Source organism: Schistocerca gregaria, chromosome 5, assembly GCF_023897955.1.
Source record: "Schistocerca gregaria isolate iqSchGreg1 chromosome 5, iqSchGreg1.2, whole genome shotgun sequence".
Classification (NCBI taxonomy): domain Eukaryota; kingdom Metazoa; phylum Arthropoda; class Insecta; order Orthoptera; family Acrididae; genus Schistocerca; species Schistocerca gregaria.
The window spans coordinates 503,126,623-503,150,596 of NC_064924.1; the positions used below are offsets into that span (position 1 = coordinate 503,126,623).

General features: G+C 41.0%; 1 protein-coding gene across 1 annotated transcript in view; it reads left to right on the plus strand.

Annotated features, from left to right (window-relative positions):
* The first annotated feature begins 622 nt into the window (after positions 1 to 622).
* The window catches only part of LOC126273023 (LIM/homeobox protein Lhx3), a 695,247-nt gene continuing 671,895 nt past the window's right edge, over positions 623 to 23,974 (plus strand). The window contains exon 1 of the mRNA XM_049976403.1: positions 623 to 731. Within this exon, the coding sequence (XP_049832360.1) occupies positions 656 to 731 (76 nt within the window). The 5' untranslated portion in view covers positions 623 to 655. The remainder of the gene's footprint in view (positions 732 to 23,974) is intronic.

The window sequence follows — 23,974 nt, forward strand, 5'->3', positions numbered from 1 at the left end:
GGAGAGGGGGGAAGGTAGCGGAGAGAGGAGAGGAGAGGAGAGGAGAGGAGAGAGCGTGGCGCGGCGTCGCGTAGCGTCGTGGCGGAGCGTAGCGGAGCGCGTGCGAGCCGGCAGCGCGCCGGCAGGAGCAGCCGTCCTCCAGCCGGTCTCTTTTTATTGTCCGCGCGCCCGAATCACGGATGCACTTACGGAAATTGGAGCGCGGGCCGGCGCGCGCCACGAGCGGCCGCCCCCAGTAGCGCCGTCCGCAGCCGTGCCGGTGCGGCCGCGATGCGCAGCCGGTGAGCGCCGGCCGCCTCCGCCGCCTCCGCCGCCGCCTCCGCCAGCCGCCGCCACGTTGTCCCCGGCGGGCATCCTGCTCGACCTCTCCATGTCGGCGGCGGTGGGCCTGCAGCAGCAGCAGCAGCAGCCGCCGCAGCCGCCGCCTCCGCAGCCGCCGCCGCCGCTGCACCACCATCACCACCACCACCTGCACCACCACCACCAGCACCCGCACCAGCACCACCACCCGCCGGCCGTGCCCGTGGCCGTGCCCGTGGCGCGCGCGCCGGGCGTGCCGCCCCCGACGCCGCCTCCGCCGCCGCCGCCCCCGGGCCTGGCGCTGCCGCCGCTGCCCCCGGGACCGCCTCCGGCGCTGCACCCACCGCCTCCCGATATGGCGCCCGTCGCCGTGCCGCCACCCGGACCGGACGTCCTGCTCGCGCTTCTGGCCCGAAACAAGGCGCTAGAAGGTACCGTGCTGCCCTGCTCGCCCATCGAAGCTATCTCTCCCTGCCTTCTTGTTCAGCTCTTCGAACTCTACCCAGTAGGGATGGTCCGTCAGTAGTGACAACACCAACAGCTTAAAGGACTATTAATTTTATTAGTAATTTCCTACGACCTCTGCTATGTACCACAGGTACGCATGAATCTTGAAATGGAGACATCGTCACTGGAGTGTAGCGATCGCAGTGCCTTGCTTTCTCAGGATTTCCCTTCATATGAAGTTCTGAAACATTTTCGGGTATTCAGCTGGGCTGCGGCGGGCAAGCGCCATCGGCAAGCTGACATGTTGCCATCTTCAATTGATCATGATCCTGTCTTCCGCTGGGTGTAATCCTATGCATCCCCCTCCCTTCCCCCTCCTCCTCTTCCCCTCCCCGGTCCCCCCTTCATGCACTCGATAGTGCTTCCGTAATACCTCCACGCGTCTCCAGCAGAAAACAGTATTAGGACCGTCTGAAGATGACAAGTCTCTTCACCGAAATATCCATTCCAGTTGGACGATGCCACCTGGTCAAATACCTGAGAGCAATTCATGATCGACATGCTGCTAATAACATATTTTTTTCTGTCTCGATCTCAATGTCTATTTATTTACATATGTCGGGTTTCAGTGCCTCTAGCACCGTCAACGACTATAAAATGCTTTTCTAGGAATAACATGTCAGTGATATCACTGCTGATTTGTAGCATTTAAAGCAGTCTTCCAGACAACAATAAATTATCTTTTACGTTATAACCGGTTTAGATTTGTACGGTCATCATCATCTATGTGACGCCTTGTTAAACTAACAACCAAAGAAACTTAAAAGTCTTGCAACTATGATAGCTACAGTCAAAAATTGTTAAACATTTTAAAAAGAGAAGTGACCCGTAGTGTAGGATTACCGTGAGCATACTCTATGCTGATGATGACCCTACACTACTGTCCACTTCCCTTTGTCATATAGTTTTATTATGTTTTACAACTCTTAGCTGTACCTATCATGTGTACTGGTTTTTCAAATTTCTTTATTACAAGTTTAGCGCAGGTAAAGAGCATAGACATCGAAACCAGTTATAAGGGAAAAGGTTAATTTTTGTTATATGTAAGACTATTTTACGTGCTACAAATCAGCAGCAGTCATAGTCTGTTACTTAAGACACTCTCTTTACATTGACACTCTATTCCTAGCCAAGCATTTTATGTCCGATTATGGTGCTTAAGGCGTTGAAACCGGACATCTGTTCATAGACTTCGCGATCGAGACAGAAAAAATTATATTACTGAACGTTAAATCTTTATTCATTGGGTGTGTGAAACTTTATTTGTGCTTGCTGTGGATGTTTCTCGTGTAGGTATCCGTCGGTTTAGGAGAAGCTTGCTTGTGACAGTTACGAATAGCGACTGAAACTGCAAATTGTTGTAACTTGTCACTTTTCACTACGCCTGTCGGATAATTAAACCAGTTTCGTGAGACGGATTTATGTCAGTTGAAGTGTATTGAGAGTACATCCATATCTGACTAAAGGACTCAACCCATCTGCTGATTGCGCTATAGTCCTCCGAAAAGTGTTAAGGAAATTTTTAATGGCTGAGACTGTTCATATTAACTTGTGGCTTCAACTAATAACTAGCCATTTTTTTCTACTGACATTTTTACTACCCGAACTTGTGTTTCGTTCCTATAATAGAAGTCCTTAGTGAGTTTTTCCTCCTCGGATGCGTCTTTGGAAAATTCCAGCTTAATGCAACCAGATATTCTCCATGAACGCAACGCCCATGAACAGAGGCAACAGTTAAATCATTGAGAAACTCAGAAAACGGGCCTAACATCCTTGAATGAAAAGAAAAACATATATTCGATGCATAGGTCTACTTAAAGTAAAAAAAAGGAAAGGAAACGCCAAGGAAAGATTAGCAAATGCAGGAAGAATCCAAACTTTACTGACAAATTTCAGGATATTTCCTGATTATTTTGCTATAAATATCAACGGTCTCTTGTAACTGGCAAAGTAGTAATAATATAAAAACGATTTATTTTGTTTGTTACCTTTTTCTTGTGAAAGCGTCTTCCATTGCGTTCAGTGAACCCACAAACAAGGTAAATTTCGGCCAATTCTTCGCAAATAATCCTATCCATTTTCCTGCATATCACTGATAGCGTACAACTAACACTGCCGAAAAAGAAGATACAGAACCGGTAGCACTAAATGCAAGCTTGTGGACTAATAATGAAATGAGCAGTGAGGTCGAAAATAATAAATACCTTGAGAATGTGAAAAAAGTTTGTGTCCGGACAAAACACACAGCGCTCTCCGTCGCCATTTGCACTGTTGTGCAGATGAATGGGGACAAGAAACTAAATGAAATTTAATTGCTCTTTAACGAGATAGTGGGTAACGTGGGCCCTTTACAGCAAACTACTTTTAAAATATACCTGAACAGCTTCAGAAATATTGTCGGTGCAACAAGATGTGATTGATGTTTTCCTCCTATTGGCTGAAAATGTTTATCTGTGCTTGATACGGAAGTTTATTACATACTTATCAATCTTTCTCAACTGAAACTGTTTGTTTTTGTTAGTTAAACTTGTATGCCACACTAAATTAGGACTCTTTAGTAAGTCGTTTCTTCCTCTGTTGCTTCTATGAAAGATCAAAGCTCCAATAGATATTCTACATGAACGTAGCGTCCGTGAATGGAAACAGCCACTGAGTTGTAGATGCCAATGTATGTAATTAGGAGCCTTTGGAGGATTAATTCTGTGATTGGAGTACGGTACTATATGTGGGCTGCTACAACAGTAAAATGTAATACCACATGTAAAGAACCGGTCATTGCTTTATTTGTTTCATTTGTGCTATTGAAACAACTACTACGCCACAGTATTTTACATGCAGTGAGTGGCTAACATCTGTGGTTGGTCGCTAACAATGTCCCGACAACCTTCGGGCACTTTCCTAAAATATTTAGTGTGGCACATGTATGATGCTAGTCAAATGTTTCACGTCTCAGGCTCCACTATCAACTCTACGCACTCCTTTTCTTGAATTATTTACAGTTCATTCGCCACTAACTTGAACTTCTATGTAGGAGCATTTGATTTTGATAAAGCAGTTACATAACATCCTTAGACATCCACAGACTCTGGCCGTGAGAATCGGGCCACTGTAATTCTAATATTGAAGTGAAACATAAGTGACGAGAATACGGCAAAAATAACGAAAGATACAGCATTACGTTATTGTACGACAGATAACTACACACTTCTACATTCGATTACTCCAGTGACTACTACACGCTGTCTACAGCATTTTTGGCTGGTGACATCGTGGGGATAAATCACGACATGACCGTACAGAGTAAATCTGCTTCGGGTTCTTCAAAAGCTTCAGTGAACCTGAACACCGATATAAGCTATCCTGATAGCTCACGGTACCGACTATCAAGGGAAACGAAAAACTCTGCGTACGTAAAGAAAGTCCTTAAAGAGCGTGATATTGTGTTGTCGTCACTTCGTATTCGTATTCCTAGCTTTCTCGTTCTATGTCCTTAATTGCACATATTTAACAGTTAGAGACTGTTAACAAAGATCACAGCTGTAAATGTCCCTAGTGTATTATGAGGATAAAAGAACCTACGGCTGTCATCATAGACATGCGAGAAATAAGCTTTCGGAACTTCCTACAAAATCATGGACGTAGGCAAAGAAACTCTTTTGAGATTCTGGCGGGTATTTGTTAAAACTGTTTGCTATTTACATTTTGTCATCCACATACTTAAAACAAATCATGTGCTCCGTACAAAAAGGGAATCTACGATTATTAATATATTTAGATGAAACTTTAAGAATATAACTAAATACGAAAAGGATTTTGTCCATTAACTATTGCAACAAGAAAAACATTTAAATTTTCAAAGCAGAACTTATTCATTACCATTCTAAAAGCAACACGTATGCATCCTGCGATCGCACTGACATAAACTTCAATAACGGTAAAGTCAACCTCGAAAGTACTCAAGCGACAAGCGAAAAATAGGAAAAACTTACTTTTTTAACAGTTAATGATACTGTAAGTTGGAGAATTCGTAAAACTAAGATTGAAATTGATTTCTATATTACATTATTACTCCGCACTATTATTATACAACAACCAGCTTTGTAATACATATCTCTCTCGCACACAAGCGCTTCTGCCTCCTAAGTTGCGAGGAAGTAGATTATGACACGTCATTCAAACTTTAGCTATTCAACGTTTGTCAGTTTTATAAATACCATATGGAAGCAGACGCTCAGCTGATAACAAGAAAACATAAACAATGTAGTTTCTCCGCACCGCGCAGCTTTGGCGTCATACTCATTTCACAGTGAGAAGCTTTAACTCAGTTACGCCATCCTATGGTAAAATATATGATGAAACCATTTCATTAAAAACATTTTTTCGCATTAACAGCTGTAATGTACATACTGCCAAAAGTAACTGATAATGTGATCGAACTAGAAATAGGTTCAGGACTTAATTCACTAGATCAGAAAAAATCAGTCCTTTCTGATTTGTTTTAATACTAGAAATAATTTCACTCGTTTTGTGAAAGACGATTTCTATAGCGACACTGCCCTTCTGACAACCGCACAGGGTAATGCAAAAAATAATAACAAAATTATTTCTGTGCAAAAACGTTAATCAGTCGTGTGATGAACGGAAAACAACATTCCAGATAACTACATTCAAGTGCAGTAAAAATGCTGCAGTAATATTTTCGTTGTCAGTTGAATGAATTAAATGATTTTCTTTGTGTTTGGCACCAAACCATATTTTTGAGGAACAGTCGAATACAATCAAATATGTTACATCAATGTTTTCTGTCAGTTAACACGAATCAAATGATTTTCGTGTTGGAAATCACAGTAAATTTCTTGACGAGCAGTCGAGTATAGTCCAAAATATTGCAATTAGTATTTTCAGACTCAGATGAAATAAATAAAATAATATTCGTTTTTGTTTTATACCACAGCATTTTTTTTGACGATTTATGTATGTTGAAATGTATGGTCGTAATAACTGAAAGCAAAGGTGGTACCCAACATTTCGATATTTCAATTAAATATATGCTTTAACCCGCCATGGATAAAGAAGCAACCAAGGACATACCGCGAAAAATTATCTACGGAGGTTATAATACAGATACCGCCACCAGTAGTTTACACAGCAGATTACTGGTTCCGCAGCTGTAATCTCCAATGCCTTTCACTGTATTGCGATCACAACATTACGATAAAAAATTTGCGTATTTAAGCATGAAACGATCTTATGATGTCACAAAGTGTCTATAACATCCTAGTCTGCTTCCCATGACTGATCCAAACTTACGGAAACAAACCGTCCGAAGTGCTATGTCAAAATTCTTAGAAAATATACCAGGCTTCGAAAGACGTTAGAAATTCGCACTTACCTTTGAACTGGCACATATTTCTTGACAATCCTAGCACATCTCCTTCTCAACGTAACAACGTATCTTGAGGTAGATTCACGTTTCTTTTAGAACCGTAACAACTTTAAGCAGGAGTACATCTCGTTAAAGCTTTCACTGGATTTCTCACATTGAGCAGAGCGGGAGACACTTAGTAAATATGTCTTTAAGATATTGACTGTTAACACGCTAATCAATGAGCAGATCGGGAGACACTTAGTAAATATGTCTTTAAGATATTGACTGTTAACATGCTAATCAATTAATTCGTAACACAGATGTAAATATAAAACCTATTATGGATAGAAAGTTTAGCGTCAGACTTAAGAAAAGCGACTAGTCTTTTGCTGACAAAATACGAGTATTAGTATATCTTACTTAGAATTCAGTTCATGTTTTGCGCAGGTAAGATAGTAAACTCATGGTATATTTGAAACGAAGAGGTTCAACAGTGTACGGTATTGATGTAGTCTGGTTTTGCAGAACAATTACATAAAAATATTTCTAATTTTTTTTTACTGCATGTCACCTTATTGACTGAATGTAGTCAGTCGTTCTTACCGAGGCAATATTTCCATTCGTTGGGACGGGGACGCTCAGAGAGGAAAAATATGTATAAATACGTATTTATAACTTCGCTCTTAACTAATATTAATCGACAATACGCCAAACCAAACATCACAATGAAAATAAATTGTAACACTTTTCCTTTTGAAATACATGGAGCAAGATTCGGATTGTATATTTTATTTTTAATAAAACTGTCCGATTTGCATTTTTACTCGCTGTAGAGAACTGCTGGTCGGTTAACGTACTATATTAAGTGCGTTAAATTAAAAATTAAGATATACAGTGGTAAATGCTGATTACCTGTATTTCATGCGCACAACTGAAGCTAAAGCGGTTATATCTCCGACTGTATATCGTTGTGCATATAGTTTAGAGGCCGTTTATAGTAAATGATGAGAGGCTTAAAAATCTGTGTTAACCTAGATACAGACATCCTTGTAGTAAGAAGTCAAACTTGAGCAAGAAGATACATGACAAGCAAAAGTGTAAGCAACTTCTTACAATGTAGGTTAATAATAACAACAATGAGAAACAATTGCGTTGGGAATTTGCTTAAACAGCGATACTCCTATGTTGTAAACAGTGACTGATTAAATGTGCTGTTTATGAAAGAAATTTAGGGAAACAAAGTCGTTACGTACGTCGACTGGAACTGTCTTTATAGTTACCTGAAGCTAACTGTCTACGTTGTATTTCATAATTTTATGAGTTACGTTTTGAAACTGGAGAATTGTCTACCTCGCTGACACATTGCCGTGACTACGCTCCTCGAAATACGTGTTTCGGTGGTTAGCAGCTCGTCTCCTGCCTGTTATGTATCTCGGACTCTCTCTCACCTAACTACAGCTTACGTTATTTTTGACTGGGAAACTCCACAAGGGAGCCTAACTGGAAATTTCTCTCTACGTTGAAAACTTTCCTTAGTAAAACACGAGTGTTCTGTCGTAAGTGCATATTTTGAAAGTGGTTAACTATGGTGAATTCCTGTAAGGTTTCTGTGTCATGTTTGTTTTACTGATGACAACGACAGAGAAGAGAGACCCATGCGCACGTCCTACTCGTCTCGAATACGGATGAAATTGGATGGGTGTATATCATCGGTCCATATGCGCCAGCGCTACACTTCGTTATCAGTCCATAAATAACATTTCTGACCAGTGCTTCTTGACTATAGTGACATCTGTTATGCTGAATCTCGCTCTTTCAGGCCAAACTTTTGGCTCAGAAGCTACGGTTGTACGATGTATGAAATTACGAGCGTTCGAATTACTGGTACACTTTTCAGAAACTGAGCAATATTAGAATTTATTCAGTAACTAGTTATAGAACGGTAATTATAAACTTTGACGCAATTGTATTACTTCTTCATTCACTTCGATTGTGATACTTTTTATGAAAATAACACAACAGAATAAAGATCTTGATATTATTCATATGCGGTGTGGTAAATTACGAATACAACCTAATAGACGCAGAGAAAATGTTACCTATTAAAATATTTATAATTTTGATCTTAATTTCACGTTTTTCTTTGATGTGTGGCAAATTTACATATATCAATGACTTTCCCAAGATTAAAGTATCTGTATAGCACAGACATAGAAAGCAACATTAGGGGACTATATTCGACGCTATAAAAACTTAATTTACTGAAAATGTTCCCCAATTCGTTGAGCGATAAAAATGCAGTAGTCGTGTTTTTCTCACTTCTAAGCGATGATTTAATTATTTATAGGTTAGCTGCTGGTTTGTTGCAGATGAAAGTAGAGAAATCTATATTTAATTATATATGATGACACGAAGATGGCGTTTAAAATGGTTGCTAAGTCGAACAGATTTGATCAGCTGGAATATGTTATTCAGTTGACCAGAATGGTGATATTGGAATCTTATTGTTAATTAAGCGTTTATAGCGAACGCTGAAAAACAAGTTAATTCTCGTCTCAATGTACTTTACACACTACCTATTTTCCATTTTTTTAACTTGATGCACCCGTTAGAAAGTAAATAAAAACCTAATCGATAAAAGAAATGTCATTACAGTTTTTTTGGCGTTGTTATAAATAATACAAAGTGAATTTAAAATCTCGTCATTTTCATTAACAACTTTTCAAGAATTCCAGCTGTTGCAGGAACCTTCCATCAGTATTTCCTTCTCTTGACATTTGTTATGTAAATAACCGCGAAGAGAAGAAGAGCTGTACTACAACAGTAGCCAAATAATAGCAAAGTTTTTATTTAATAAACTCGATACAATTACCTAGAGCGTTTCAACATACTTGACGGCTTCGATGAAGACGGCTTACGGTTGTATTGTGGTACGCCTCTTGGACATCACTGACACATTTATTGCTTACGGTTAACGATCATTTGATTTAGAAAGTGGCGTATCAAGGTATCCTTTCTGCATACACACTCCATCAGTGAAGCTTCCGACCAGCTGATCGTGTCGATGTACAAATCATTCATAGCCACAGCGCTCAGTCTTTTTCTCCTTCTGGAAAGCAGCGGTGTCCACAGCCAAAACAGTTTTATGGAATGAGAATAATTTGCCACAGCGGCCGTCATTGTATGGAGAGAGTATAATTTTATTTTTTATTCTTCACTAGAGCACCGTTTCTACTGCGTGGATATTTTTAAGTTCATTTGTAACACCTAGAACACGTCAGCAAATGTTTTGACTGTAATTCAGATATTTACGTTTGGCATGTTCTGCTACAGACCTGAAAACTTCTACACAATTAAATCCGTGCAGTGGCAAGCAAACGAAATAAAAGGATTCTATGATCCAAGTAACTATCGCCAGTACAGCAGACTGTTGTTTTCTGTAGTGGCTTCCGCTAATTTACAGAAACAGTTTCAGGCTATTCCACTGTCCCGTGCCTGCTGAAACGCTTTGATTTCGTAATGGAAGGAGTTATCATTTATAGGTGCAGCTCTGAACACATGCCGCCCTGGAGTGTCGAGTACTGAAAACAGAAGCTCTCGTTGTGTACAGTGGACTCCGTCTCCACAATTACCACTATTTACGTGACCACGTACAACTAACGGATCTTCGATAATCGGTACTAACAGGTCGCGAAATTAGTCAACACTTCGATCACTGATCGATGTCTGACACACAAGGCGTGACCAGGGTTACATCTCTCCACGACTACACACGCACACACAGTTGACACAACCAGTCAGCAGCGCATACTCCTCTCCGCAGAGGAGCCTCCGTGGTCTAACTGAGGTCATGAATGGGTCTCGTTTGCAGTGTATTCCCACTCGGATCGTCGAGGAAACGGAGGCGCTTGCTGCGTTCAGTGTAACCCGTCGCCGTGTTAGCACTATTGACGTGGCGACACGCAGACGAACACGTCTTAAGGCATCCGCCGCGGAACGGAATACGACTTTAACCACTGACCGATGTCTGAGACAGATGGCGTCGCCACGATTAGGTCTTTCATGATCAGACACAGAAGCACATTTGAGACAACCACACAGCAGTGAACATGTTATTCGTAGAGGAGCCTCTATGATTTGATTGAGGTCATGTTTAGGTTAGGTTTTCAATCCATCCCCACCTGAAGCGTTGAGCGAGACGAACAACAGCATTTGCTACGTCCAGTATAACTCGTCACGATTATCACTGTTGACTTGATAACACGCTGCGAACACTTCTTCAACAAGTGGTACTAGTAGGCCGCGGAACTTGTTGAGACTTCCGACTACTGACAGAGATCTGAGAGGGAAGACGTGAGATGAATTAAGCCTCCCACTATTATCAGCGGATAGGCAACTAATATAACACCATTGCGGTGCAAACGTTCATCGTAGAAGGGTCTCTGTGGGTTGACTGAAGTCACGATCAGATCCACTCCCCGTTGGAACGTTGTGGAAACAGACGCACTTACTGTATGCGGTGCAGCGTGTCGTTTGTATTAGCATTCGTGCAGTGATCACACCGGAAAGGACACTTGAGTAATATGTACTGCGATGTTGCGGTACTAGCTAGAATTGGAAATTGGAGCACTGGCCGATACCGGAAGGCCTGTCTTGTGCTAGATCCGGCCATGACCATCTGCAAACGGTTGACACATCACTACCAGGCTGATTATCTTCGTAGAAGAACCTCCGTGGTATGATGAGGTCATGATTAGGTCCAGTTCTGAACCAATCCCCAGTTGGAGCGTTGGGGAAACGGACGCAGTTACTGCACCGGTGGAAACTGTCGTCTGGATTAGCACAAGTGACGTGATAACATCGGAACGAACATTGCAGTAGTCTGTACTGCAGCGTTGCTGCACCAGCTGGAATTTGGAGTTGGAGCACTGACCGATGCAGGAATGCGTGTCTTGAACTAGATCCACCCACGACTACCTGCTGACACTGGCGGTTGGTACAACACAGCGGCACAGACGATCTTCGTAGACGAGGCCGTGGTTATGTCCAGTTCTCAATCCATTCCCACTTGAACTGTTGGGCAAACTGTCGCACTTACTGTATCCGGTGAAAGCTACCATCTGGATTAGCACTAGTGACGTAAAACCACCGGAACGAACACTTCCGTATTCGGCACTATGACGTTGCGGTAATTAGAACACGGGGCACTGATCTACGTCGGAAGGTGTATCTTGAATTAGATTCTCCTACAAGTATTTGCAGACTTTGACAGGTGATACAGCACTGCAGCGGAACAGACGAGCTTCCCGGAAGAGCCGGTGTGGTGTGGCTGCGGTCATGATTAGGTACGGTTTTCAGTCCGTTCCCAACTGGAGGGTTGAGCGAGGCATACTGGAGCACTTGCTGCATCGTGTATAACTTGTCGTCACCATTCCCACTACTGACCTGATAAAACGAGGACGAATGCTTCTTCAGCAATCGGTACTAATGCATTCCGGAACTGGCTGGCACTTGGGCCACTGAACGATGTCTAACACTGGAGGCGTGACGAGGATCAGGTCCTTACACGACCACCCGCGGACCGCGACGTTCACGATAGCCCCTTCCGCTTCGGCAACCAGCAGTACGGAGCGCGGCGTCCTCGGCGGCAGCGCGGCGTCTTCTGGACGTGCCCGCCGGCCGGCGTCTTTATATAGCTGTACCGAGCAACCGCTGCCACAATCCCGCAGAGTGGCAAACCACAGCCGCCTAATACACTTAGCACGCAGCCGTAGGTTACAGGCTGCTCCGTGTGCCTCCTGGCCATCACTTCTAATAAGCGCGCTGTCGTGGCCGCCGCCGCCACCGCACACCCATCCAGCCAAAAATTACTGCTCGCTGCTCCTGCGCTCCGCCGCCTCTTTTCCGAAGCCGGCAGGCAGCTCCTCCTCTGCTTCCTGTTGTTTTAATCCAATTCCGCGCTGCTGACCGCCGCTCCCGACCACCTGCGCCGCGTATTATTTCCCACGTGCGGTGCGGCGTGCGCCACCTCTTAGCAGATTGGGCGTCTGCAAGAGGATGCAGTCTGGTGGCCACCTTCTGCAGCTGTTCTTCGACGTGGCTGGTGTTCGACGAGCGTTGGACGTAAAATTCCGAAGTCTGTGGCTTCCGACTCCTAATTGAGATTACTGCCGCTAACAAGACTTCACAAGCAGTAGCTTCGGTCTGCATATATACGTCATAGATATCTGAAACTCGAAAACGTCTCTCGAACCATAGAGTTTCATTTGATTGAAAACCATTTATGCCTTGGTTTGAGGCATGATCCTGCCGTTTCATTCGATGCCGAGGTGCTATTCCAGAACAACTGGAGAGCCTCTGGAATGCTATTCAAGTTTAAGGGGAGTACCAAGTGGGCTGAAGTGTGAATGGAAATTTGGATTGAACAGAGAAGCGTGCTGTGGTAGTGTGTGCAGTTGTCCAAAGCCACTGTGCGAAGGTGGTGCAGTAGTTAGTGCATCTGCCTAGTGACTAGGAGACTTGGGTTCAAATCCCGGTCTTCGTAAAAATTTCAGTAGTCACTTCAGTCTGCATATACGTACCATAGATATCTGAGACTTGGAAAAGTCTCTGGAAGCTTATAGTTTCATTTGATTGAAAAGCACCTATGCCTGTACTCAGGCAGGATTCTCCATTTTGTTCGACGCCGAGGTGCTTCTTCCAGTACAGTTGGAGAGCCTCTGCAATGCTATTCGAATTTAAGGAGAACACCATGTGAACTAAGGCGTGAATGAGGATTTGGATTGGGAAGGAGGCATGCTATGGTAGGTAGTCTGTTCAGTTGTACGAAGCCACTGTGCCACGATGCCTTAGTGGCATCTTGGCATCTACCTAGTGAGCAGAAGAACTAGGTTCGAATCCCCCCGTGGTACAAATCTTCATTCGTCCGCTTCAGTATATATATACGTGTATATACGATACCTGTCTGCTTAAAAAATGTCTTACCTCATTCGGTTCATCTCTAGTTTGCAATATTGTTAATCATAAAAACATTATCACACAAGGAATAACATAGGTGTACCGAATGGTCAGTGTATGAAACTGCAACAGAATGAACTGAACTGGCGGTAGAGATCAACGTACTAAACTCACAGGGGACTGATGACCTTAGCTGTTTAGTCCCCCTTAAACATCCCAACAACCACCACCACTAAACTCACAGTCAGTCGCGTCGTGTTCCAAATCGAAATACAGCCATCCAGATTCAGGATTTCCGTTGTGTACCTAAATTTAATAAGGGAAGTTCTTAGAAGGTTTCTTGGTAAAAGTCTCGGTAGACTTCTTTCCTCATCCTTGTCGTATTCAAACCTATGACCTTCTTTAAAGTAGGAACTATACCGGCATTTACCTGACGTACTTTAGGGAAACCACGGTAAACTTAAATCAGGAGGACCAGAGGAAAATTTGAGAGCCTCCGCTCCTCCCCCCCCCCCCCCTCCTATTACGATACCGGTATGCTTAAAAACAGTGTTACCTCATTTGGTTCATCGTTAGTTTACAATATTATCTACGAAGAAGCTGTTTAACAATGTCAGTGGCTAGTGCTTCATTGTTCATTCATTTCTCACTACCTGTCATTACATAATTACATAGTTTATACAAACACTGTTTCATAATCATACAGATGTAAACAGTGTATGTCTTAAAATGAAGATATTATAGAGAGAAAGTGCTGGGTATCATAAGAACGTGAAGGGTAGTGTAAGCGTGAGAAATTGTGCAGATGTAATTAAAGTGTCGCACAAAAGTAAGATGGAAACTGCAAGGCAGGAAAAAGTTGCCTTGTATGTCACTTATTAGTGTGTTATGGGCAGTATCTATGAAGACACAGGAAAATGTTAAGAAGAAGTTTTCATTTACAAACTGAAGAGTAAATCAGAAACTAAAACTTAAAGAACGTTTACCGTCTCGTCTCGTTCATCCTCTAAAGAGCAGTTGAATCTTAATGAATGGCACTATATTCTTCAACTGATGAACGTAGCAGCCATATCTGTGTAACGTCTTAGTGTCGTTGTTAATTGCAGCGATTTTGATTCTTCATATTCAGGTATGGCATATATTGCTTAACTATATTCTCTTGTTTCCCGTCACTACTGCTCGGTCCTGAACCCCCCCTCCCCCGCTACCTCTTCCCCCACTCCAGCCCCCTCGCTCCTACGAACGCTTTACTACACTAACTGGCTTACCTACGATTCCCAGTGTTACGGATGGGTCAGTGTAGATGAATTGTACGTGTACGCAAGTTTGTGAACGATGCTACTCGAGCGTGAGATTGAATCACAATACCTTTCAACTTATGGATGATATAAGCGAGTTTTGCCTTTAGTTCCCGGAGAAAAATCACAGGTGTTCGATATGGAATTATTTATATGTTTCTCGGGATCTGGCATCAAGATAGAATCTAGCGACCATGCATCACTAATTACTTGTAACTTTGCGACACTCTTTTGCATCAAGACACACAGCTTACTCGTGATTCACTAAAAAGTGCACCGTCATTCACCAACAGGCTGAGGTGAAGATGTATACATCATGTGCTGCGTTAATCATGCTTTTATTCTTTGTTTGCACAAGGGCTATACACAAACATGTAAGCGGTCGCTACCTCGCTACTTCGAAACCAGGAAATATAATTAAATGGATGCTCGAGAAAAAGTTCTCATAAAACCCCAATGTAAAAGAGTGAAGAATATAATACAACACACCCGCACACACACACACACACACACACACACACAAACACACACACACACACACACATATGCACTCGATGTTAAATTTAGTATAATACAGATACACTGGTCACGAAACAAGAATGTCCCACGATTACTCAATTTACCATTCACAAGTGGTACTTTCGCAAAGCATTCGGCATTATCTATGATTTAACAGTTTCATCCTAATGGGCCTGACGATGTTTTTCACACATTTAGTAATTTCACTGATTCTTGTGAGGCAATAAGTGACCCACAACTCAGTTTGTTTTTACCGTCACAGTTTATGTATTGAAATTGCAATATAGTCAATTTATCAAAATTGTTGGGTAATGATTGTGCTTTCACAAGGTCGAATACGATAATCAGCCATTTCTGAGTTATATCGTAAATAAAGGACAACGACTAGTATCTTTTGAGCAATCTGGATGGATGATTATTTTTCCACTGACCTACTGACATGCTTCCAGTGTATTCTAAATATCTGTCGCGAACTCCCTGACTAACGGCTGTAACCGTTAGCTACTTGTAGAAACACGTTTTGAAAATCGTTTGACCTTACGACATCAGACACTTAGAATACTTAAAGTTGTGTCTTCATTGAGAAATGGTAGAGATCGTTTATGTATCCAAAAATGACGTAATAGAAAATGAAACGATGCCATGTCCATAAATTATTTATTGCGCTTTGTGAGTTTCAGGGAGTAGATGTTTGAAACATGACCTTTTGTACAGGAGAGTAATGATTTCAGAGAAATGACTGTCAATTTTCCCAGCTATGAATTGAGTATTTAATATATTGTTCAGTAAAAATGGAGTAATTGGATAGAACTTGTTCAAGAGGCAATGCGAAGCACAGCGCGAGTATTGTAGTTTAGTCCTAAACGTGAATGTCGGGAATATCAATTGAAATACACAAATGAATGTAGCTAGTTGCATCTGTCGAAGTATACATCCAAAATCACCTGGATTTATTTACACATAGCACTGCTCAGAAACTTGTGGGCCTTTCTGCCAGGGACATGATACAACTTTAGTACACGGCTCAATGTTTTTGTCAGTGCTTTCATTCTATATCTAAATGTGATATAAATATCTTTCTATGGCTTCAGGTCTCTTGTCAATCTACATTTACGTTAGATACACTTTCTACTAACATAAATAAGCAAGGAAGACATATTAAAAGTTAATGAGTGCAGAAACATAATATAAAGATATTGCTACCGAGCGGGTACGCGATCGCGCTTGTGTGTGTGTGTGTGTGTGTGTGTGTGTGTGTGTGTGTCTGTCTGTCTGTGTGTGTGTGTGTGTTTCAGAGAAAAAGAGAGAATATTTTGCATCTTCAACCCCTCAAAAGTTAATCATTATTTTTTTCTTCCTCCCATCCCTCATTCGTGACTCATGTTCTCTAGCCGTCTCTCTCCCCTCATTCGTGAATCATGCTGTCCATCAGTCTCTCTCTCTCCCTATCTCTCTCTCTCTCTCTCTCTCTCTCTCTCTCTCAACACATTCACACACACACAATTGTATCAACATAACAACAGTAATAAGAATATTTACGACAAGCACATTTATTTTGATTACCAGTCGAAATATATTCACCAGGTTTATCTATGTAATGAAATAATTTGATTCTCTTCATCTGAACTGCGGCTTAGGTTGCCCAGAAGAGTCTCACATTCAAGTCTCCCACGACTCCTTAAATTACATATACTAATCTGATGATTCTACCGAAACACTTTGGGGGAAGATGGATAGAAATCATTGATTACAGTTATTTGCGTACTTCAATTGCAAACAAATAATATTGCACAGCCTCATTCAAACTGTTTAGCATATTCTCCCACTCTGCATATAGCGCCAGACTTTCGACCTTCAGCAGCAAAAGTATCGTGGAGAATGAAGTACTAACTAAGAGATAAATTCGTTCTGTGAAACTGCTACGATTAAAGAAGCCCTTGTAATATCTCGGATGTGTACAAATATAACGAAATCATTAAAAATCACGACTGTCAATTATTTTACAATGGAAGCGTCCACATGCGAAAAACTTAACACGCCTCTGTAACAAATTAGTGGTTGTCACTGTGTGTTAGGTATGAGTTTGAGTTCCACAGGAAAGCGATGTTAAGGGGACACAGACGAATAACAGATCAACATAATTGCATTGCGACATCTACAAAAGTGCACTACAATTTAGAATTTGGCTAATTTTTAGAGAGCAAACGAAGTATTGGATTTTAGGGTTCAACAATAAGTTGGTGGCGTTGTCATAAAGACGGAGCAAAACGCCAAGTGATTTAGGAAGGGGGTAAAATCGATGTACTCTTTTAAAAGTGACCGTTCCAGAATTTGTCTTAAGCGACTTGGCTCCGTTAATGTCAACCTCTATCACACGGATACAAAAGGGTGCTGTCGTGCTGTATACAGCTGATACAAATAATCTCAGGGGATCTACGGGACGCGATCAGTAACGTAGCAACTACAGGATTTCAGCGTGTGACAATGTCCTTTAAAAAAGATCAACCGAAATATTACCGGCAAAGGGTATCCTGATCTTTCCACATTTCATAAGCGCACGTCTATAGGGTCTTTTAAAGTTACGGGAAGGAGTTGGAGAGACTTATTTAGTAGTCAGTCAGTTTGGTGAAGAATAAGCATAAATTTTCAACACCACCTTGACGAGCAACATTCTTTCACATTACTTACAGTCTTAAAGGTTAGCAAAACAGAGCAGACGAAACAGATTATAATTTAGACTGGGTATTGTGGTGTTTTTTTCTGTTATTTTTTAAATTGTTTCTCCCCTTTCCTTTCGAATGGTTATTTGGGGAATTGATTCAGCTTGTAATGATTGCAGGAACTTACAGTTTTGTAGACTATAACGTGAGTCGTTACACTCAGCAACAGAAAGTTTGTAGCACTAAAATTTGGGAAACTGTATTACTCTACGTGGAAATGTTCCAAGAAGTACTGCGATTTAAGTGTTTTCTCATATGCCTAACCGTTGCTATTCAAAGAGTAACACCAAGTCGAATACACAAATGTTGTAAGACAGTTAAATGTTCTTCTTCAAAGTAACTTACACATCGATGAGATTGCTTGGCGTTCAAATCATCTTCCGCTCATTCTGGTTTCGGTTTCTCTGTTGCCACGAAAGAACTTCAAATGTAATCTACTATAATACCCTAACTATCGCCCAGAGCTACTGCTTTATCTCCAAAGAAATAAAACTAATCTGCACTTAACGCTTTGTATTACGACCATGGAAATAACTGTTCTGAAATAGTAAAGTTAGATACAGTATATGTATTCCACAGTGTACGTAAAACTATTTTCAATAACTGTTTTCCGTTCGCACTGTCAAAAAGGCGGTTATGAATCGTTTGTATACAGGAACCAATACCATTTATATACAGGAAATAACACATTGCATGATTAAAACAACGCCGCTAACAAGCGCAATCTATTTAATTACATACAGATGTTTATTAGAATTGATGACACCACGTTTCCCTTTCTAAAAGTGTAATACTATATTTTAGTAATACCGTTTATATGATAATGATGAGAAATAGGCAGTGTACTGCTTATCCTTAGTTTCATAAACCATTATTTGTTCCTTTTCCCATGAAACTGATTTTATAGTTAGCTATGAAGGGGTAGATGGCTACTGCAATCACGCACGTAGATCAAAAGAATAAATCATTTGCCCCAAAATCCGATATAACATTAAAATAAAAGAAACGCAAGACACGTACTTCCTACAAATAGTTAAGGACACTATTAGAGGAATTTTGAAAGGAGGGCAAAAATAGACGATCTGTTACAAATTCGGATTGAGATTTCGGTCATTTCTTGGAAAACTATCAGCGTCGCTTATAGACTCCAACACAAGTACATTACTACGCTTGTAATTGATGGGAACGACAGTGGCTTGGGAACAGTAAGCATTATGTTATATCTGGTAAAAAAAGAGAGCGAACATGGAGAAACTATCCCCGAGTTTCAATTCTGTGTTGGTTGTGGTCATTAGTTTCATAATAAAGGATTTAGGTACCCATGTTAAACACGCTTGCATTTAAATTTTGATCGGAAAATTTGAGAATATAACTTAAATATGCTTCAATAAAGTAGAACTATTTTTTTGTTCCTCTTGAATCATTGTAACTGTACACATGTGGCAGTAAATTCTTCTACAATGATGAACTGCAACGTTTGATAAGTGATGCGCAATTGATGAGGGTAACTACCAGTGTAAGACAAGTAAAGAAATTAAAGTATGTGAAGTACTGAATATATGAAGCCGTAGAGGTCAATAAACAGCAACTCGCCTACTGTTCGCTTCGTGAACGGTTCAGTAAATTGAAACAACGTCTTCTGCTCCACTCGACGTTGCTTCCATCACAATATCCGATTCTATCTGCCTAGTCCTTCAATTTTAGTGCATTTCTCGGATATGTTTGCGAAACGTTTCAACAGCAGTATCAACAAACGTTGTCATTTTAATCGTATTTTGAAGTGCTTCCGACTGCTGTTAAAAAATACATCGCTCCATTTTTTAGATTAGTTAAAGATCTTAGTTTATGCAGTGGTTAATCGTAATACCGGTACAACAAAACTGCGTGTGCCTCTGTGAGATAACATTTCCCGAAAACCTCGTGTCGGTGTCTTCAACCGTTCACCAAATAAAAGGAATGCTACTTTTAGCTGCTTCATACTATGTAAGGAATTCACTAAGTAATAAACATTTTATTCATTTCACCTGTTAAGATGGCAAACGTTGCCACTATCTGTGGGTTTTGTGCAACCCGCAATGGCTTCGGAAACCATCAGCGAGATTTTCAAATTCTCTGGCTCGCACCGCCAAGACTGCTAGGCCTACAGAAAAAAATGAACAGGACCTTTTTGTAGGGAATATAATGTAGCTACATTTTGTACTGGAATATGTTTTTGAAGGTCACTTCAGTTCGTGTTTCTTGAATAATTCGAGCTCTATGGCCTCCAGCGAAAACGTACCCCAGTACAAAATTTAACTACAATGAATTTCCTACAGAAAGGCCCTGTTCATTTTTTGGTCTGACTGACCATTTGAGCATAGCGATTGAGAGAAGACGAAAATAAATGTTTCTTTCTTTGTTTTTCGGCATATTTTTTCTCCAGTTGCAGATACACAAGTTGTATAGGCTAAGCACCGTCGTTTGCAACTATAACGAAAGCCGTATTAAGACTATACGGATATCACTATATTCTGAAGCATCTTCAGTGGTCAAGTTTTTTTTGTGTACTTCTTTTTTGTTGTTCATACAAGTGCGTGTTTTGGGTATCCAGCACATAGCACTTTCACTAGAATAAATGTTTACGTTTCTGTGTTGAGGAGAACTACTGTCCTCTCTACATTCAGAAAGGTAAATATTTACTGAAGTGAATCTGCTGTGTGCTGAATACCCAGAAATTTACATGGAAGAACAACAAGGATGAAATAGATAACAAAAATACCTGATTATTGAAGGCGATTTCGAATAAAGCAAAACGCATCTGGTCTTAAGAAGACTTTGATTATAATTGTAAAAGACGGCAATTAACCTATAATACTTGAATATGAAAATATTGCGCTTGGTATTTGAAAGCACTGCGGGTTGCATAAAAACCGTAGATAGGCACAGCTCAATCGCCCCATATGTACAAGATTCCGAAAATAATATCTGTAAACGATAACAAAAAGAAATAAAAAAAGGCCATTCAGTTCCATTATTATGATGTCGTGTGTTACAAAATTGAGTTCAAAATAAAGAATCGAAACGAGTATGCTGTCGAACGTTTCTCGACTGAAGATGAAGTCGAGCATGTAGTTCAAGATAGAATGGGCAGTGTTAAAAGTCTGAAATTGTTGTCGACTGCAGACCTTTAGTTATTTGATTGGCATAGTGTAGCGTGGGTTCGTAGAATGTTGTAAGGAAGAGAAACGGAGTAGGGGTCGTCACAGACTATATAGTCCCGATGCAGCTGCTTATAATTCCAACTATCTGTAAACAAAGGAGGACGCGGGCCTTAAGTAATGACGCAGGGTGAGGCGATGGCAGGTGACTGGGGGAAACGCCCGAACAGCCGGGCGCGCCCTTGGGCCGCGAGTCGGATCGATAGCGCACCCTCCTAGCGCGACCGCCACTGTCGATTACGCACCAGTCGAGGCGATGCGATGCTAGTCGATGGTGTTGATGGCACGTTCCGAATATGAGCGTTGCGTCGAAGAGATCTGGCGTCCTTTGTTCTACATCTTTCTTCTTTGTGAAATCGAGGATGGCCGTATAATACCGTAGTTCGTATAACTTGTATTTAGCCATGTTCTATGATGTCCGGTGGAATTGAGGAGAAAGGAAACTTGAAGAAATAGGAAGAATGGCACATTTAAATCCTGTTATGTTAAGTACAGTAAATTGTCGTTTCATAGCAATGCGTGATTCAAAGTTGCGTCCCGTGCATCAAATGTAAGATGCATTCACACTATCATTACACTGATTTTAGATAGACTGATGGAATTATTCTTTAACATCGATGCTGTCCTCCCTATTAGCATGCACGATTTTGCAGACTCATCACGTCCACAGCTTTAATTTATTGTTTACAAGAGAGAAAATACATTCATCAGGAACCCTAAAGGTTTTATTTACCTTTTTGTTCTTTGAATATAAACCATGACCTGTTTTTAGGCGATGTATGATTACGATAATACGATGGTGTACTTGTTGTGGGCTTCAGGTCCGTTGACTGGACTGATACAGCTCTTAATGCTAGTGTATCCTGTGGAAACCTACTCATTTCAGCCTAACTACAGCAACCTATACTCATTTAACCCGCTATAGGTAATCCCTGATCTCCCTCCAAAGCCTTTAATTCTCCCCCCCCCCCCCCCCAATTGCCACCACCATCCCTCGCTACCCTTCTGCCATCACCAAGTGACGTCTTTCTGATGCCACGAGAAGTTTCCTATTAACAGATCCCCTGTTTTAGTCTACATGGGCTATCAATTTCTCCCAATGCGATTTAGCGCTACCCGATTAGTCATCCGATCCCCTCATCTAACCTCCAGCATTCTCCTTCAGCACCTCATTTCACCGGGTTCCATTCTCTTCTTGTCTAAACTGTTTATCATCGCGTTACGCTTCAGGACAAGACCAAACTCAAAATCAATATCTTCAGAAAAGTTTTCCTAACGTTTACGTTAATATTCGATGATAACAAGTTTATCTTCTTCGTAAGCGCATTTCTTGCTATTCGCGCTGTTCAGATTATAACATCACTGCTTCGGCCACCGTCAGTCGTTTTTCTGCCCAAATAACGGAACTAATCGACTATCTTTACTGTCTCATTTCCTACTCTATCCCCTCAGAATCAACTGATTTAATTCGACTACCCTCAATTACCCTTGTTTTTTTTTTTTTTTTTTTACTGATATTCGTCTTATAACCTCTTTTCAACGCACTATTCATCCGACCCAACTGGTCTTTCAATTAACTTACTGACTCCGATACAATTACATATCACAGATAAACCTCAAAGAATTTTTTTTCTTCTCCTTGAAGTTTAATTCCGTTTCCAAATTTTTCCTTCGTTTGTTTCACAGTTGCTCTTTGTACACACTGAATAACAGGGAAAATATTTTAGCCCTGCATCTCCACAGACACCCCACCGATGTGGTTGAAACTGCGGTATTTACATCTACATACATACTCCTCACGTCACGATTCGGTGCTGGCGGAACTTACCCTGCACCACTACTTCTCATTTCCTTTCCTGTTTCACTTGCAAATGGGGCGAAGGAAAAACGACTATCTATATGCTTCCGTATTAGCGCTAAATTCTCATATCTTGCCTTCGTGGTTCTTTTGTGAAATGTATGTTGGTGGCAGTAGAATCGTTCTGCAGTCAGCTTCTTCCGCCGGCTTTCTAAATTTTTTCAGTAGTGCTTCTCGAAAATAATGTCGCCTTTCCTCCAGATACTGCCATTTGCGTTCCAGAAACTCTTCCGTAGCACTTGCGTTTGTTCGGACGTACCTGTAGCAAATCTATCAGCCCGTGTCTCAGTTACTTTAACGTGTTCCTTTAATCCTACCTTGCAGCGATGCCAAACACGCGTGCTCCCAATAAACCGAAACGACTATTCGACTTATTTGTATCGTAAAGTCACGCAATCCATCTCACAGTAGTAACGTCGTAGATTCACAGGAGGAAATGATTCGAAATTCTAATTTTTCCCATTCATTCGTTCACGACTAAATAATTTCTCAAATTGTCTATAAGGAGGCAACACCAAAATTTTCATCAGATATTTGGATGTACGTGCTCCTGCATGCAGACCACTAGTACAAATCTGCACTTTTTTCCACTAACTCTCAGTATTCAGAAGCACTGTTGAAAATATGCAGATACCAGCGCTATCTTTAAAAATTTCTTATTAGCAGTTATTATATTATTATTACACAGCCTAAATCGAACTGGCAAATGTAGGTGTAAGACACTTTCGAGCTTAAGGTCTCCTTGGTTGTTTATTTGCTTATTTTTTATGTATATACTATTTAGAGAGAAAACGGCTTCGCAAAAATTTTACACTTATATGATAGAGCTACAGAAACATACAAAATGAACTCGAAAGTTGCGAGGTCATTTGGGCATCAAAAGCATATCTGGAATTTGTGTTTGCGTTAATGATCCACGTTTAGTTTGAAGGCAAGTCATACGTCTGCATAATTCATGAGCATGATTTTGACTCTTACTGAAAGGTACTGTACCTGACGAAGCAACGAAATATGGACTTCTGCCAATCACATGTGGCTAGGTAATCTTGCCAAAATCAGGTAGTACGACGATAACTACCTATTTTTCTAGTGCAATAAAAATACACAGCTAGCTGAGATTTCCACACTAAACTCTTTAATGGAAGATATTCAATGTACCGATCTATTTGGAATTCTTAATCATTTTACTGTCTGTATTATTCTGATTCACGGTCACTAGTTGTTTAGCGAACCTCTACAGTACTTTATCC